The sequence below is a fragment of the Panicum virgatum genome, chromosome 5N (genome assembly GCF_016808335.1).
Source record: "Panicum virgatum strain AP13 chromosome 5N, P.virgatum_v5, whole genome shotgun sequence".
NCBI lineage: Eukaryota > Viridiplantae > Streptophyta > Magnoliopsida > Poales > Poaceae > Panicum > Panicum virgatum.
The window spans coordinates 64,650,639-64,662,278 of NC_053149.1; the positions used below are offsets into that span (position 1 = coordinate 64,650,639).

The 11,640-nt window shown below is 49.9% G+C and overlaps 3 protein-coding genes and 1 long non-coding RNA gene across 4 annotated transcripts; 2 read left to right on the forward strand and 2 right to left on the reverse strand.

Moving 5' to 3' along the window:
- Positions 1 to 2,874: 2,874 nt before the first annotated feature.
- LOC120674273 lies at positions 2,875 to 6,717 on the forward strand. The gene is made up of 3 exons (XM_039955428.1): positions 2,875 to 3,706; positions 4,432 to 4,586; positions 6,131 to 6,717. Exons 1-3 carry the CDS (start codon positions 3,016 to 3,018, stop codon positions 6,488 to 6,490), a joined length of 1,206 nt encoding a protein of 401 aa, XP_039811362.1. The 5' UTR covers positions 2,875 to 3,015; the 3' UTR covers positions 6,491 to 6,717.
- Positions 4,594 to 5,899, forward strand: LOC120674274. The gene is made up of 2 exons (XR_005675035.1): positions 4,594 to 5,575; positions 5,638 to 5,899. It is a non-coding gene; the product is annotated as an uncharacterized LOC120674274 (long non-coding RNA).
- Positions 6,718 to 7,163: 446 nt separating the features above from the next.
- Positions 7,164 to 7,541, reverse strand: LOC120675069 (skin secretory protein xP2-like). Its single transcript, XM_039956160.1, has one exon. The coding sequence runs from the start codon at positions 7,539 to 7,541 to the stop codon at positions 7,164 to 7,166; it is 378 nt and encodes a 125-aa protein (XP_039812094.1).
- A 1,414-nt stretch (positions 7,542 to 8,955) lies between these two features.
- LOC120675523 lies at positions 8,956 to 10,921 on the reverse strand. Its single transcript, XM_039956724.1, has 3 exons — positions 10,052 to 10,921; positions 9,795 to 9,963; positions 8,956 to 9,711 (listed from the first exon to the last, which is right to left on the reverse strand). The coding sequence occupies exons 1-3, from the start codon at positions 10,826 to 10,828 to the stop codon at positions 9,239 to 9,241; spliced, it is 1,419 nt and encodes a 472-aa protein (XP_039812658.1). The 5' UTR covers positions 10,829 to 10,921; the 3' UTR covers positions 8,956 to 9,238.
- Between the last annotated feature and the right edge of the window lie 719 nt (positions 10,922 to 11,640).

The following is an 11,640-nucleotide window of genomic DNA, read 5'->3' on the forward strand; positions in this document are numbered from 1 at the left end:
AGCACAGGAGCAACGGCGGCGGTGGAGGCAACGGCGGAGGAGTGATGCTCGAGGGAGATGAGGACGGTGAAGGATAGAGGATGAGGAAGGGAAGGATTAAAGTAATCCTGACACACGGGATCCGCCAACACAAGCTTATAGTCAAACTGCTGAATGATCAGTCTATAGCTGCTCTCTATAGCTGAGGTGGAGAAGTTATAGAGAGTATGCTTCTCTACAACCATTGCGGGCGCCCTCAGAGAGTTTCGCATTACTGGCGCATTAAGAAATCCATTACGCCCAATCGCCCATCACGACGTGATATCGCCGCGGTGGAGAAGTAACGACCCGTCGCATCGCATGTTAGCCATCACGCGGCTGACCGTACTCGCATGTTCGGACGTCTGGTTGCTCTGCGCGCTGGTGTCAGCAATAGCATCCCAGCGAGCGCACGTCGAAGACCGTGCCTCGACGACGCCGCAGAGCTGGGGGATGGGTGGGCGAACGGCTGCACGGCCCAGTCATCACGGGACGGGCCGTGCCGGCGGGGGGAGTGCGACACGCGGATTGGCCACGACCCACCGCGGACGGCTCCCAAACCCACTGCTGCGTCGCGTCGTCGTCCACGAGTGACACTTGACCAGGTTTGGGCGGGTCTGACGTCTGGGCCGAGCCCTGGGCTTGTCAGTGCCAAGACGGTTGCTGAATCAGTCGTGGGGACTACTCGACCGCTAGGACTGCTAAGCTTGCTTTCTCCTGTGTTTGCTTTGGCTTTGTCGCGAGGCAATCCATCAGCATCAGCGGCGAAATTTTGGGTTTCTTGGCCACACCCGGGCCAAGGATTTGGTATTAAGCCGTTGGAACATCTTATCCAACATTCTCCGGATCAGACAGTTGATTACTCGATTACAATCGAGTTGGCCCTTTAGTTGCAAAATTCAAAATTCCAAATCTATCATATCGAAAGAGAATATTACATACATGAAATATTAAATTTAGATAAAATAAAAAACAAATTACATAGTTTGCTTGTAAATTGCGAGACGAATTTAATGAGTCTAATTAGACTATGATTAGACAATAAATTGCTACAGTAATTGCTGCAGTACACATGCTCTAATGATGAATTAATTAGACTCATTAGATTCGTCTCGTAGTTTACAGACAATTTTTATAATTAATCTATATTTAATACTTCAAATGTGCAAAGATTCTATTTCAAAAAATTTACGCATACATCTAAACAAGACCTAGATGCCGGTACAGTAACGATCAGCCACGGAGACGCCGAGTCCTGCCAATGGACGCTGCAATTATTTGATCCCTTTTGTATCTCCTGATGTCGAGGCGTGGTTGCGCGAAAGGAGCATGTCAACGAACTTAAACGTTCCATCCCATCCTCATGATACTCTTTAAGTAGCCATTTATTGTACCGTTACAACGTAAGTACTGGATTCCTTTCAAGGTTCAATAATTCCTTCCTAAAAAAAGTTCAAAAATTGATCGTCCGAAGTACGGCTCTCGCTTTTAACTCTTCTCGTTGATTTGTCCGACCGATAAAGCTTAAGACCAGCACTCATTTGCCATCAAGTGAAAGATCTTACCTCCTTGTCTTATACATGGATTATTTGTCTTTTGGGGGGGAATGATTTTGGTGTAGTTTTGAAAAAGTCAGCATAGATACATTTTATTTTTGTCGCCAAGAGTATAGTACTTGTAACACTCCCTCGACAGTATTATTCGAACATTGTCTCCTATATAACCTACTAAAATCATTACAGGCCGGCTTTGTGGGTCCTAGTATCTTGAACACGCCTTGTAGGCTAGGAAACTCACTGGACTCTCTGTTGTTCAAACTTTTCATCATTCCGGTGCTGCAAGCCTGCAATGGGGTGTGAATGATTTCAAGAGAAAACCTAGCTAGGCACCAACTTTCAACATTGATGCAAAGCTGTCAAACAAAGTTCAGCTTCCCAGCACAATTAGTTATACACTGTTTATCAAGATAAGCTTCAAGCTACTTCAGCGTCACTAAGATTACGCGCGCGCTTGACAACCACCAATGTAAGCAAGATGTCACATTCAGAATTATGAATCACTGCCACGTAGGTTGTAGACTGTAGTTGTCCTTCCACGAGCCATATGACTGCAAAGAGATCGTCCTCTGGAAAAGCAAATCTTCAAGTGTCCAAATTGTACATGATAGCAACATTTCCATCATTCGGTGGCAGATTAGCCGAACAATAGGTTAGGCTGCACAAAGGCTAAATTAACTCTCTGCGCCAGAAATGTTTGGCATTTTAAACACTAGAACTAGTACCAAATCCTAGATTAAGTTTTCAGTAATGAAAGTCCTGTAAATGTAACAATCGGATCGTAAAAAATATTTTTCTGAATATTAATAAAAAATAACATTCATCTGCTCAGTCTCCCCCACGTACGTTCTTTTGTCCGTAAAAATTAAACTGGGCACCTGACAGTGTCCATGAGTCAGACTTCAGAGCGATAGTAAGGGAGTGTTTAGTTGGCGAAAAAAGTTTGGGTGTTGGTACGGTAGCACTTTCGTTGTTATTTGATAATTAATATCTAATTATGAATTAATTAGTGTTATTAGATTCATCTCGTATGAATCAGTTAGACTATATAATTAGTTATTTTTTTAACTACATTTAATGCTCTATGTATGTGTTCGAAATTTTGACGTGACAGGTACTGCACAAATTTTTTTTAACTAAACGCCCCCCTAAAAATTATATTACAGAGTTAACAAATCTTCCGGATCAAATCAACATCCTTAACAAAAATCCAGGCACAACAGCATAAAAGGGCCGGCCGGGCCGGGCCCACCATCCCCTCCGCCAACCTCGCCCGCACCCCAACGCCCCTCACTACCTCTCCTCCGCCTCCCACGCAAGCTCCCCCGCGCTCCCACTCCTCCGTCCCACGCCGCGCCCGCTCCATCTCGCGCCCCTCCCCGCCCGCCCACAAACACTCCCCCCAAACCCTTTGCCCCCCGCGCGCTCCCGCTCAGGCCCCATGGGCAATTGCTCCCCGTCCCCGCGCCGCCGCCGGCCGACGGAGCCGGGCTCCCCGCAGCTCGACGGCACCGTCTCCGCGCCCACCGTGACGGTCAACTCCATATCCGTCTCCCCCTACGCGCTCGCCAGATCCCCCTCCGTCTCCGCCGCAGCGGTCGACGCCGAGGACGGGGGCGTCGTGCGCGTCTACGGCTCCGACGGCTGCCCCGTCGCGTGGCGCCTCCGCGTCTCGCTCCTCTACAAGGCGGCGGCGCCCCTCCACTTCACGCCCTCTGAGGCGGCCCCGCTCGGCCGCCCCGTGCTCCGCCTCTCCGCCGCCGACCCGGAGCTGTGCGGCACCGCCGACGAGCTGCTGCGCCAGGTGGACGCGCGCTTCGAGGGCAAGCCACGCGTCGCGCCGCCGGAGAGGCCCCGCGCGGCATCGCCCGCGGCTGCGGCCGCGGCGGAGGTCGCCGAGCTGGTGCGACTGCAGCACCGCAGCGCGGAGCGGCACCTCGAGGGCGTGGCGGCGAAGGTGGCGGAGATGGTGAAGAAGGGGAAGAAGTCCGGGAAGGGGAGGAGCGTCGTGGAGGCCGCTGAGGTCAGGAGGCTCGGTAAGTGGTACGGCGACGTGATGGAGGTGATGCTGGAGCACGCCAGGATGGAGGAGACGCTCATCTTTCCTGATATACAGAGGGCATCCTTTCCAGGTCGATTTGATTTGAGTTTGATCTTGTTTCTTTGTTCTGCATTGCGTTATGATAGGTTTAGGACATTTGTTTGTATCTGCTTTCGCATGATTTTGCACCTAAACGTCTCGTCGGCTTTGGTGCATCGGTGTTTTTTGAGGATTTATGGGACGTGTTTAGCGTATTTCTGCACTCACCATTTCCTGTCGCACAAAAGGGTTGCATCTGCAGTTCTAGCACAGAAGGGTTGCACCTAGACAATTTGATCCCCGCCTCCATTTCTAGTTCCATTCTATTTTGGGTGTGTTAGTTATTTTTGAGGAGTTCTTCACTCGTGCTGTTAGTTTTGAGGATTTGGAGAATCTATTTAGGTAGATGAGATAAAGATGGCGTGCCCCCTTTTGTTTCTCTACGTGTTCCTGTACTTTGATCCAAAGCCTGTATTCCCCTATCCTTAGCTGTACAGGTCTCCCTTTGTTCTGATTGGTAAAGAAGCTTTTTCAAAATATTGCAATGTCGTGTACTAGAGCAAAGCTAAAACATTAGCCATTTCCCAAGTGAAAAACAAACAAACGGTACTTTGTGAGAATCAGGCTCACTGCCTTCGATCATACCACTACACTAAATGCCAATCTTGGCATCGTCGACCCTAGATATTAGTTGCAGATTTATTTAAGCACCCAGTGGTTGCATCCTGCTATGATTAGGTTGTAATCTAATCTGATGCTAAGTATTTTGTGTCACAGGGGTATGTGATAAAGTTAATGAGCAGCACGGCAGGCACCTGCCAATGATGAATGGAATCAAGGAGGATATAAAAACACTACTGACATTGGAATTAGGAAGCCCCCTATTCCATGAAGTGCTGGTCAACCTTTCGGTTCGCCTCAAAGCGTTGCAGGTATAGGTTCTGTGCATATTATATCAATTATCCAGTTAATTGCATCTGGTTGTGCTTCATCTGCCAAGAGCTTCATAATTCTGACTCTGCGTCGCTAACCTTTCTGGTTTCTGGTTCAGAATACACACTAGTATTAGGCTTTCTGGTGGTTGAAGCTGGTATTTGGGTTTCAATCCCACGCGTGAAAGCATAGGCAAAGCACCATAGGTATCTTCAGAAGCTTGCCATATGGCAACCACCTATTGTTTAGGATGTTATGCAAACTTAAACTTTTGTAACTTGCAAGGCTTCTCTACTGCCTCCAGGCAAAAGTGATAGTTTGTTGGTATGGATGTTACCCTGTCCTAATCTGTATCCCTTTAGCAAATAACTGGACGTGAGATATTCTCTAGAAAAGGTGTAACCGAAAGTGATATGGAGAATGATGAGGGACCATTCACCATGTTACCCCAAGGATAAAATTGATTCCTTTCTTCCTCCTGTGGAAAGGTTTGTTTATATTGCACTACTGTACACTTGCACTTTTCATTGAAGTAGGAAGATCATGTAGGTCCTGGATAAGGACCACTCCCAACCTATTAAACTGGATCTGGATTCATTACCATGGCTACTGCATACAGCTATCGCTGCAGTTCTACTGCATTGGTACTGTGTGTATGGGGAAGAGATGGAAAGGAAAAGTAGCTTGCAGCCTGTTTGATCTGTAAAACTGGAATTGTTTCAGCAAAAAGGTTACGTTGGAAATTTATATTTTGTCTTGGAATTGAATAGGAATCCGCCACCTGGGTTTAGCATACATCTCTCCTTTACATTGGAAATTTGGAGGGTGTGTAGTAAAAGTTGAGGGAAGAAAGTAGGGTGCAGCCTGGCCCAAGCAATCGAGAAATGGATTGCTGCGCAGGATAATAAAGTTTTCAACATTATATGCTCAATACAGCTGGCCCTATTCCACATGTTCCTACCAAGCCTTTTAAAAGACTTTGGTGTAGGTCTGGAGACCATTTGTTGCATACGGTGCAATCGTCATGGGCACTTCCGTACTTTGGCCTAGGTCTGGAGACCATTTGTTGCATACGGTGCAATCATCATGGGCACTTCCGTTCCATGGATGCTTCGTCTCTTTGGTTTTGACTTGTGCCACCATTCAGAAATGCTTGTTTCAATCTGGAGATTTGGTGATTGCACTTACTGTGTGGCCTTTGTTTCTTTGATCTGGTTACTGATAACATTGGTTGGTATGATCAGGTAAAATTACCCATCAAGTAGGCTAAGAACCATCTAAGAAACCTTTGACCCTTAGCTTGCAGTATGATTAGTTATAGATCTGATTTGCATAAAAAAAAAGTTATAGATCTGATTTTGTGAATCATCAATTTATTTTTACTACCGGTACTTTGGCTGGTTACGAAATGTCTATCAGCAATACCAAACTCTTGTCTGGATTTTTAACTACACTACAACAAATTCCCTCAGAAGCCGTTGCAACTCCTAGGCAGAGGAGATCTTTCTTCTCATGTTTGTTGTATATATCTGATGTGTGGCAGGATCACACAAAAGAACACTTCAAGGAAGAAGAGAGTGACATGCTCCCAAGGTTAGAAGGAGTACGTCGGATGCAGCGGGAGGAGGGGAAGGTTTCTGACAAGTCTAATTCTGCATGGGCTTCAGAGGCGTTAGCTACAATGGAGGTGACACACTCGAAGCTCTTCCCCTTCTTCATGACCGGTCTCCTTCCTCAGGAGGCTGTGCAATACTTAGACCTCATATTCCGATGCACGAAGAACACGCAGTATCTGGTCTCCATGCTCAGATCCCTTGCCGAGCGTCTGGAAGACGCGAACCCGTCAATTATACACAACAACCCCACAAAACTGTATGAGCATCTCCTTGTAAAATCCCCATAAGCCTCAAACCCCCTCTGTGCAGCGACTCGGTATGTTCCACTTAAGTTGTGAATGCTAACCTCTTCTTTTCTTTCTGGAGTGCAGCTAAGGGTGTTTGAACGATTGTGAAAGCTTGTATAGCTTATTGTGTTATCCCAGTGTGTGTAACTACACGGAAAAAAAAAGAAGTGATTGAAATGGGCATGATTGTTTCTGCCTTTCTAGCCTACTTTTACTGTAGCAGATTATTTCCGGGTGTTTGTTGCTGATCTGATTCACAATGAAGCATGTTGCCACGCTTACGCTTTCACATGCCCAGATCTGATCTTGTTCGTGATGTACATGTATATGCATGTATGCACACATGCATTAGATCTGCAAAGACCCTCCCCTTTTAGTTTGACTTGAGATTATATTCATTTTGTCCTTGTATTTATTACACAAAGAGAATCCAGATTGAGATCATAGCATCCTGTACCCAGGATGCATGGTAACACTTCATCGATAAAAAGATGTTTCTTTATTTCCTTGGTAACGTGAGATACTGAAACGAGAAATTCAAGACCTCTGCCAAAAACAATGAAATCTCGAAACCATGACCGATCTGGCCAACATAGGTTGACGCTACAACTATGACACTACTTCAGGCTTCGGGGGATCCTTGCTACTACAGCTAATTCAGATACCTGGCCGATCAATAGCCTCGGAGCAGCATCAGGGCCACGCTGCCTGCGACGGAGGAGAAGGCGGCGGTCCACGATGAAGATGTGGCCGGCGCGGCGATGCTACTGTGCTCAAAAGGCGCTATCGTGGCAGTGATCACCGGCCGAGTCGACGACGCCGTGACAGGCGGAGGCGGGGTGGCACCGGACGACGGAATCATCGCGCCATCGCCAGGTGATGACGGCGCCTGGGCGGGACCTTCGGGTGGGAAGGGCCCCGGGGACCCCGCCTTCGGCGACGGAGCAAGGTGGTGCGCCTTGGTCGGTGGCATGGCGGGCGAGCGCCCCACGGGCGCTTGTGCCGGAGCTAGGCGGTGGTGCCTGGCATCAGTCCACGGCGCGTCGGCCATTGACGCAGCCGGCGCCGCAAGCATGGCGGCCAAGAGGAGGGCCGTGAAAATACAGAGCCTTCAGCGCGAAGCCATGGCCATGGGAACCACGCTGAAAGATTGAAGTCTAGTAATTGGAAAGAGGACAGATTAACAGAAGAAGAATGGTTCTGCTGATCGAGGGAAGCTTGATTATATATGGGGGCATTAAGCATATATAGGAGGCGTTGAACGTGCATTACATGGAATGGCAAGATTCTGTGTGCAATGTAAGTATGGTAGGAATGGATACGAGACCTTCGTGAGGGTTTCCGTGGTTCGTTCTTAGCGATGCTCGTGCTTCTGGGAAGAGCTGGCGAGGCCAGAGATCGCCCTTGTATTTTGGGAAGGCTTTGGGAGTCATTTTAGGTTTGGGAAGGTTCCTATTGCTACCCGACCATCCGTGGATGATTTTATCCACCGTTTGTTAGTGATTCTTATTGCTACCGATATGGTACTGTATCATTTCCTTTTTTTCTCGCGATCACATTATTAGATATTCAGATATAGTTCCTATTTCGTCGTTTTTACTTTAAACTATTTATGCTGGAATTTGCACTTCGTGCACTTTGTATAAATTAAGGGTACGGATTGACCATAACGCAATCTTCCGCCGTTGAACAAATCAAGCCCTTCTTGTTACTTGGTCCTACCCAACCCTCTGTGCCTCTAACAACAGTGTTATGTGAGAGATGGAAAAAGATCGGCTGATTTCGGCTGAGTACAGCTGATTATAGTATTATGTGAGAAAGAATAAATTGGAATATTTTTCAGAAAAAAAAAATAAGCTGGAACAAGCTGAAAGCAGACCAGCCGAAATAAGTGAGTACTAGATGCAAATGTGCAGTGTTCAAAACAAACCCAGCGTAGAAACGTGCCTCAGTTAGAGCATCTCCAAGAGTTTGGTAAATCGAGTTGTCATCTTTGATTTTTGGCAAAAACGATAAAAATACTTCTCCAACAGTTTGGCAAAAGACTTGGCAATTTTTGGCAACTTGGGAAAAAACAGCCTCCAGCGCGTAAATATACGCGCGCGGCATGCGGTTGGCATCGTGGTTTCTAGTCAGGTGGGAGGCTGAAAAAAGAAATAAATAACAGAGAAGGGTTCCTGATTTAAGTTTTCAAGAGGTGGAAGTGCATAAATATAATTTTGTTTCTCTCTCAGGGTTCCTGATGTAAGTTAGATCTGGATTTGGCAAGTGAATTATGCCAAACTGTTGGAGATAAGCTCTTTTTTTTACTTGGCATATCTTTTTAGAAGTTGGCAAAACACAAGATATACCAAATAAAATATGGCAAACTCTTGGAGATGCTCTTACAGCTTGTATCAGAGAGCGGAAACAGATATGACTATATGAGATAACAAGATGACAACATGCATGGATGGGAAGCGCAATGCAGGTAATGAGGAATTGATATTTGGCATTTGTTTCAGACACGATATAGATTCTTTTGTACTAGACTTAGCGACAATTTTGCTAGATTACAACCTGCGTTTAGCATTTTTATTGGCATTCAGAATTGAAAGAATACAAACCTGGCACACAATCATAAAGTGATGCCTGCTCACTATTCAGATTTCACTAGATTACAAGTTTACAACCTCACCTGGAAAGAATGTCTCATCAGCAATGGACCAATGATTCTTACCGAAATGACCAATAAGCTCCCGAAATGCACTAGGTGCAGTCTTCAAAGTTTTCATCACTTGCATTGCGCAGCAGAATCTGCTTCACCTTGTCAAAGATCTCCTGGATCTGCTTCCTGGAGTGCAGAGGAGAAGGGTACATGCACGCGCAATCCAGCCGCCCATCTTTGATGGTGTCGAACACGCCGATTGACGGGCCGATGCCGTGCACGGTGGCGCAGCAGACGCAGTCCTTCACGCCGGCTTTGCTCTGCAGCTCGGCCACGTCGGCGACCACGGGCTCCTCGAACACGGAGACGAGGGCCGTCCGGAGCGCCCCAGCCGTCGTCAGCTGGGGGTTCTCGATGGCCCGGCACATGAGGAAGTTGAGGTCGCTGATGTCGGTGAGGTGCTTCTTGCCGGCCTTGGCGTTCGTGTACGAGTCGTGGCACCTCTTGGCGAGCTCCCACAACCCTTCCTCGCCGTGGATCGAGTGTGTGTTGGTGATGGCAGAGTAGAAGAACCCTGCTATGCGACGTTACGACATTAATGGTGGTACTGGCATTTGCAGCAATCAATGCGCTTATTATAGGGATAATATCACTCACCAACGTTGTGATCGTCCAAGGCAGGCTCAAGAAACTTGCGGCAGTTGATGAGGGTCACGACGGAGTACGTCTCCTGCTGGCCGCTCTCCAGCTGCTTCGACTGCCGCGCGGCGAGCATCGTCGCGGCGGCCATGGCGGAGCAGAGCCTCACCCCGTTCTCCTTGCACGCCTAGAGAACAATGAGCTACGAATCGACATGTGTGGCCAATGCAATAGCGCAAGAGTTTGGAGGTCTGGAGAAACAGGCTTCAACTCACATCGAGCAGCCTCGCCGTCTCGTCGCGGCCGAGCCCGAGCCGCAGCATCTGCGTGGACCTCTCCGTGCCGGTCTCCACGAACGGCAGCGTGGACGTCCGCAGCCCATTGATGGAGTAGCCAACCATGTCCAGCCCGCGTGCCCAGAACGGCTTCCAGGTGTCCCGCTGCGGGATCCTCTGCTCCAGCGCCGCCTCCGCCGCCGCGTCCTCCGGGACGCGCTCCACCTCCTCCTCCCCGCCGCCCAGCAGCGCCACGAGCTCCCTCGCCAGCGCGTTCGCCGCCGAGCGGTCGCACGCGGCCGTGTGGATCCGGACGAACAGCGCCGCGCCGCCCGTGGCGGGTGGGAGCTCGTAGAGCGTGGCGAAGAGCACCGGGGCGTCATCGGGGGACTCGGGATGGGCCCACAGGTTGCGGTTGAGCTCGTGCTCGAGGAGCGCGTGGAAGTCGGCAGCGGACTCCGGCGCTGGGAGCGGCTCCAGCGGGAGCCGCGGTGGCGGAGTTGGCGCGGCTGGGGGAAAGGCGAGCGTCGGGCCGGAGGGGGTGGTCCGGATGCGGGCGCGGAGGACGGGATGCGCGTTCTGAAGGGAGCGCAGGGCGGCCTGCGCCGCCTCCGCCGCCGCGTCGGCGCCGCGGGCGAGGCGCAGCGCGAGCAGCGTGGTGCCAGTGCCGCCAGGCACGGCGCGGCACCAGCTGTACTCCGTGCCGCCCGGCGCGCGGGTGCGCCACTCGGCCGCGTCGTCGAGCTCGGCGCCCGCGCCGCCGCTCGCGGGATCCATCGAGGGAGAAGGGAAGCGCCGCCGCCGATGCTGCTGGTCTCGCCGCAAGTGCGCGCGTGAATTTGGATCGGAGACGGGGAGATGACGTGCTGGATTGGTGGTTGGTTGTGGTCTGATGTGGCGGGGGGACGGTGGCGCTTGTCGTCTTCCTCGTCGGCTCGCCAGTCAGCACCTCGTTCCGTGTCCGCCTCTGCTGATGGCGAACCGACGAGGCGTGCTGTCGTGCTCGGCGTCAGCGGTCTGGGAAAATGGCGCGAAATTCGCAGCTCCGGACAACATGCCCGTGCCGTGCCGATGGCGTCCTGCGAGGCTGCGACGATCACGATCGCGAGAAAATTCACACTCCGCACTGAGGGGATGCACGATCACGACTCACGAGCAGAAATCCGAGCTCTCCTGCCGTGTCGCTGCGGACTTGAATCAGAGAACGGGTTCGGGTCGGTGACGTGGGATAAAAAATCTACCGTCTTGGTGACTTGCTCTGATCGGTTTGGCGAGGGAAGCGTGGGGCGTGGCTTGCGCTCCCAATCATATGCATCCAAACAGGGTTCCCATTGCTGCACTCGAGAGCGACTAGTTTCTGCCACTCAAATGCTGTACCTAAAATTCTGAATGGCAACGCGATTCTTAATTCAAATTCTGAATGGCAACGCAATTCTTAATTCAAAGTTACGCAACCTCCAGCATGTTCAAGAAAAAAATGGCAACGCAATTGCTCCTGTCCAACAATTTGCAAATGGAAGATAGGGAAGGCACGAATGAAACCGCAGAAACGCAGCGCCCTTGGTGCCATCTGAAATTCTGATGCGCTG

Coding starts and splice junctions, on each gene's coding strand:
- LOC120675069 (XM_039956160.1), bottom strand. CDS start 7,541: ATGGCCGACGCGCCGTGGACTGATGCCAGGCACCACCGCCTAGCTCCG.
- LOC120674273 (XM_039955428.1), top strand. CDS start 3,016: ATGGGCAATTGCTCCCCGTCCCCGCGCCGCCGCCGGCCGACGGAGCCG. Junction 3,707..4,431: donor ACAGAGGGCATCCTTTCCAG/GTCGATTTGATT, acceptor TTTGTGTCACAG/GGGTATGTGATAAAGTTAAT. Junction 4,587..6,130: donor TTCGCCTCAAAGCGTTGCAG/GTATAGGTTCTG, acceptor GATGTGTGGCAG/GATCACACAAAAGAACACTT.
- LOC120675523 (XM_039956724.1), bottom strand. CDS start 10,828: ATGGATCCCGCGAGCGGCGGCGCGGGCGCCGAGCTCGACGACGCGGCC. Junction 9,964..10,051: donor AGACGGCGAGGCTGCTCGAT/GTGAGTTGAAGC, acceptor ATTGTTCTCTAG/GCGTGCAAGGAGAACGGGGT. Junction 9,712..9,794: donor CTTGGACGATCACAACGTTG/GTGAGTGATATT, acceptor GTCGCATAGCAG/GGTTCTTCTACTCTGCCATC.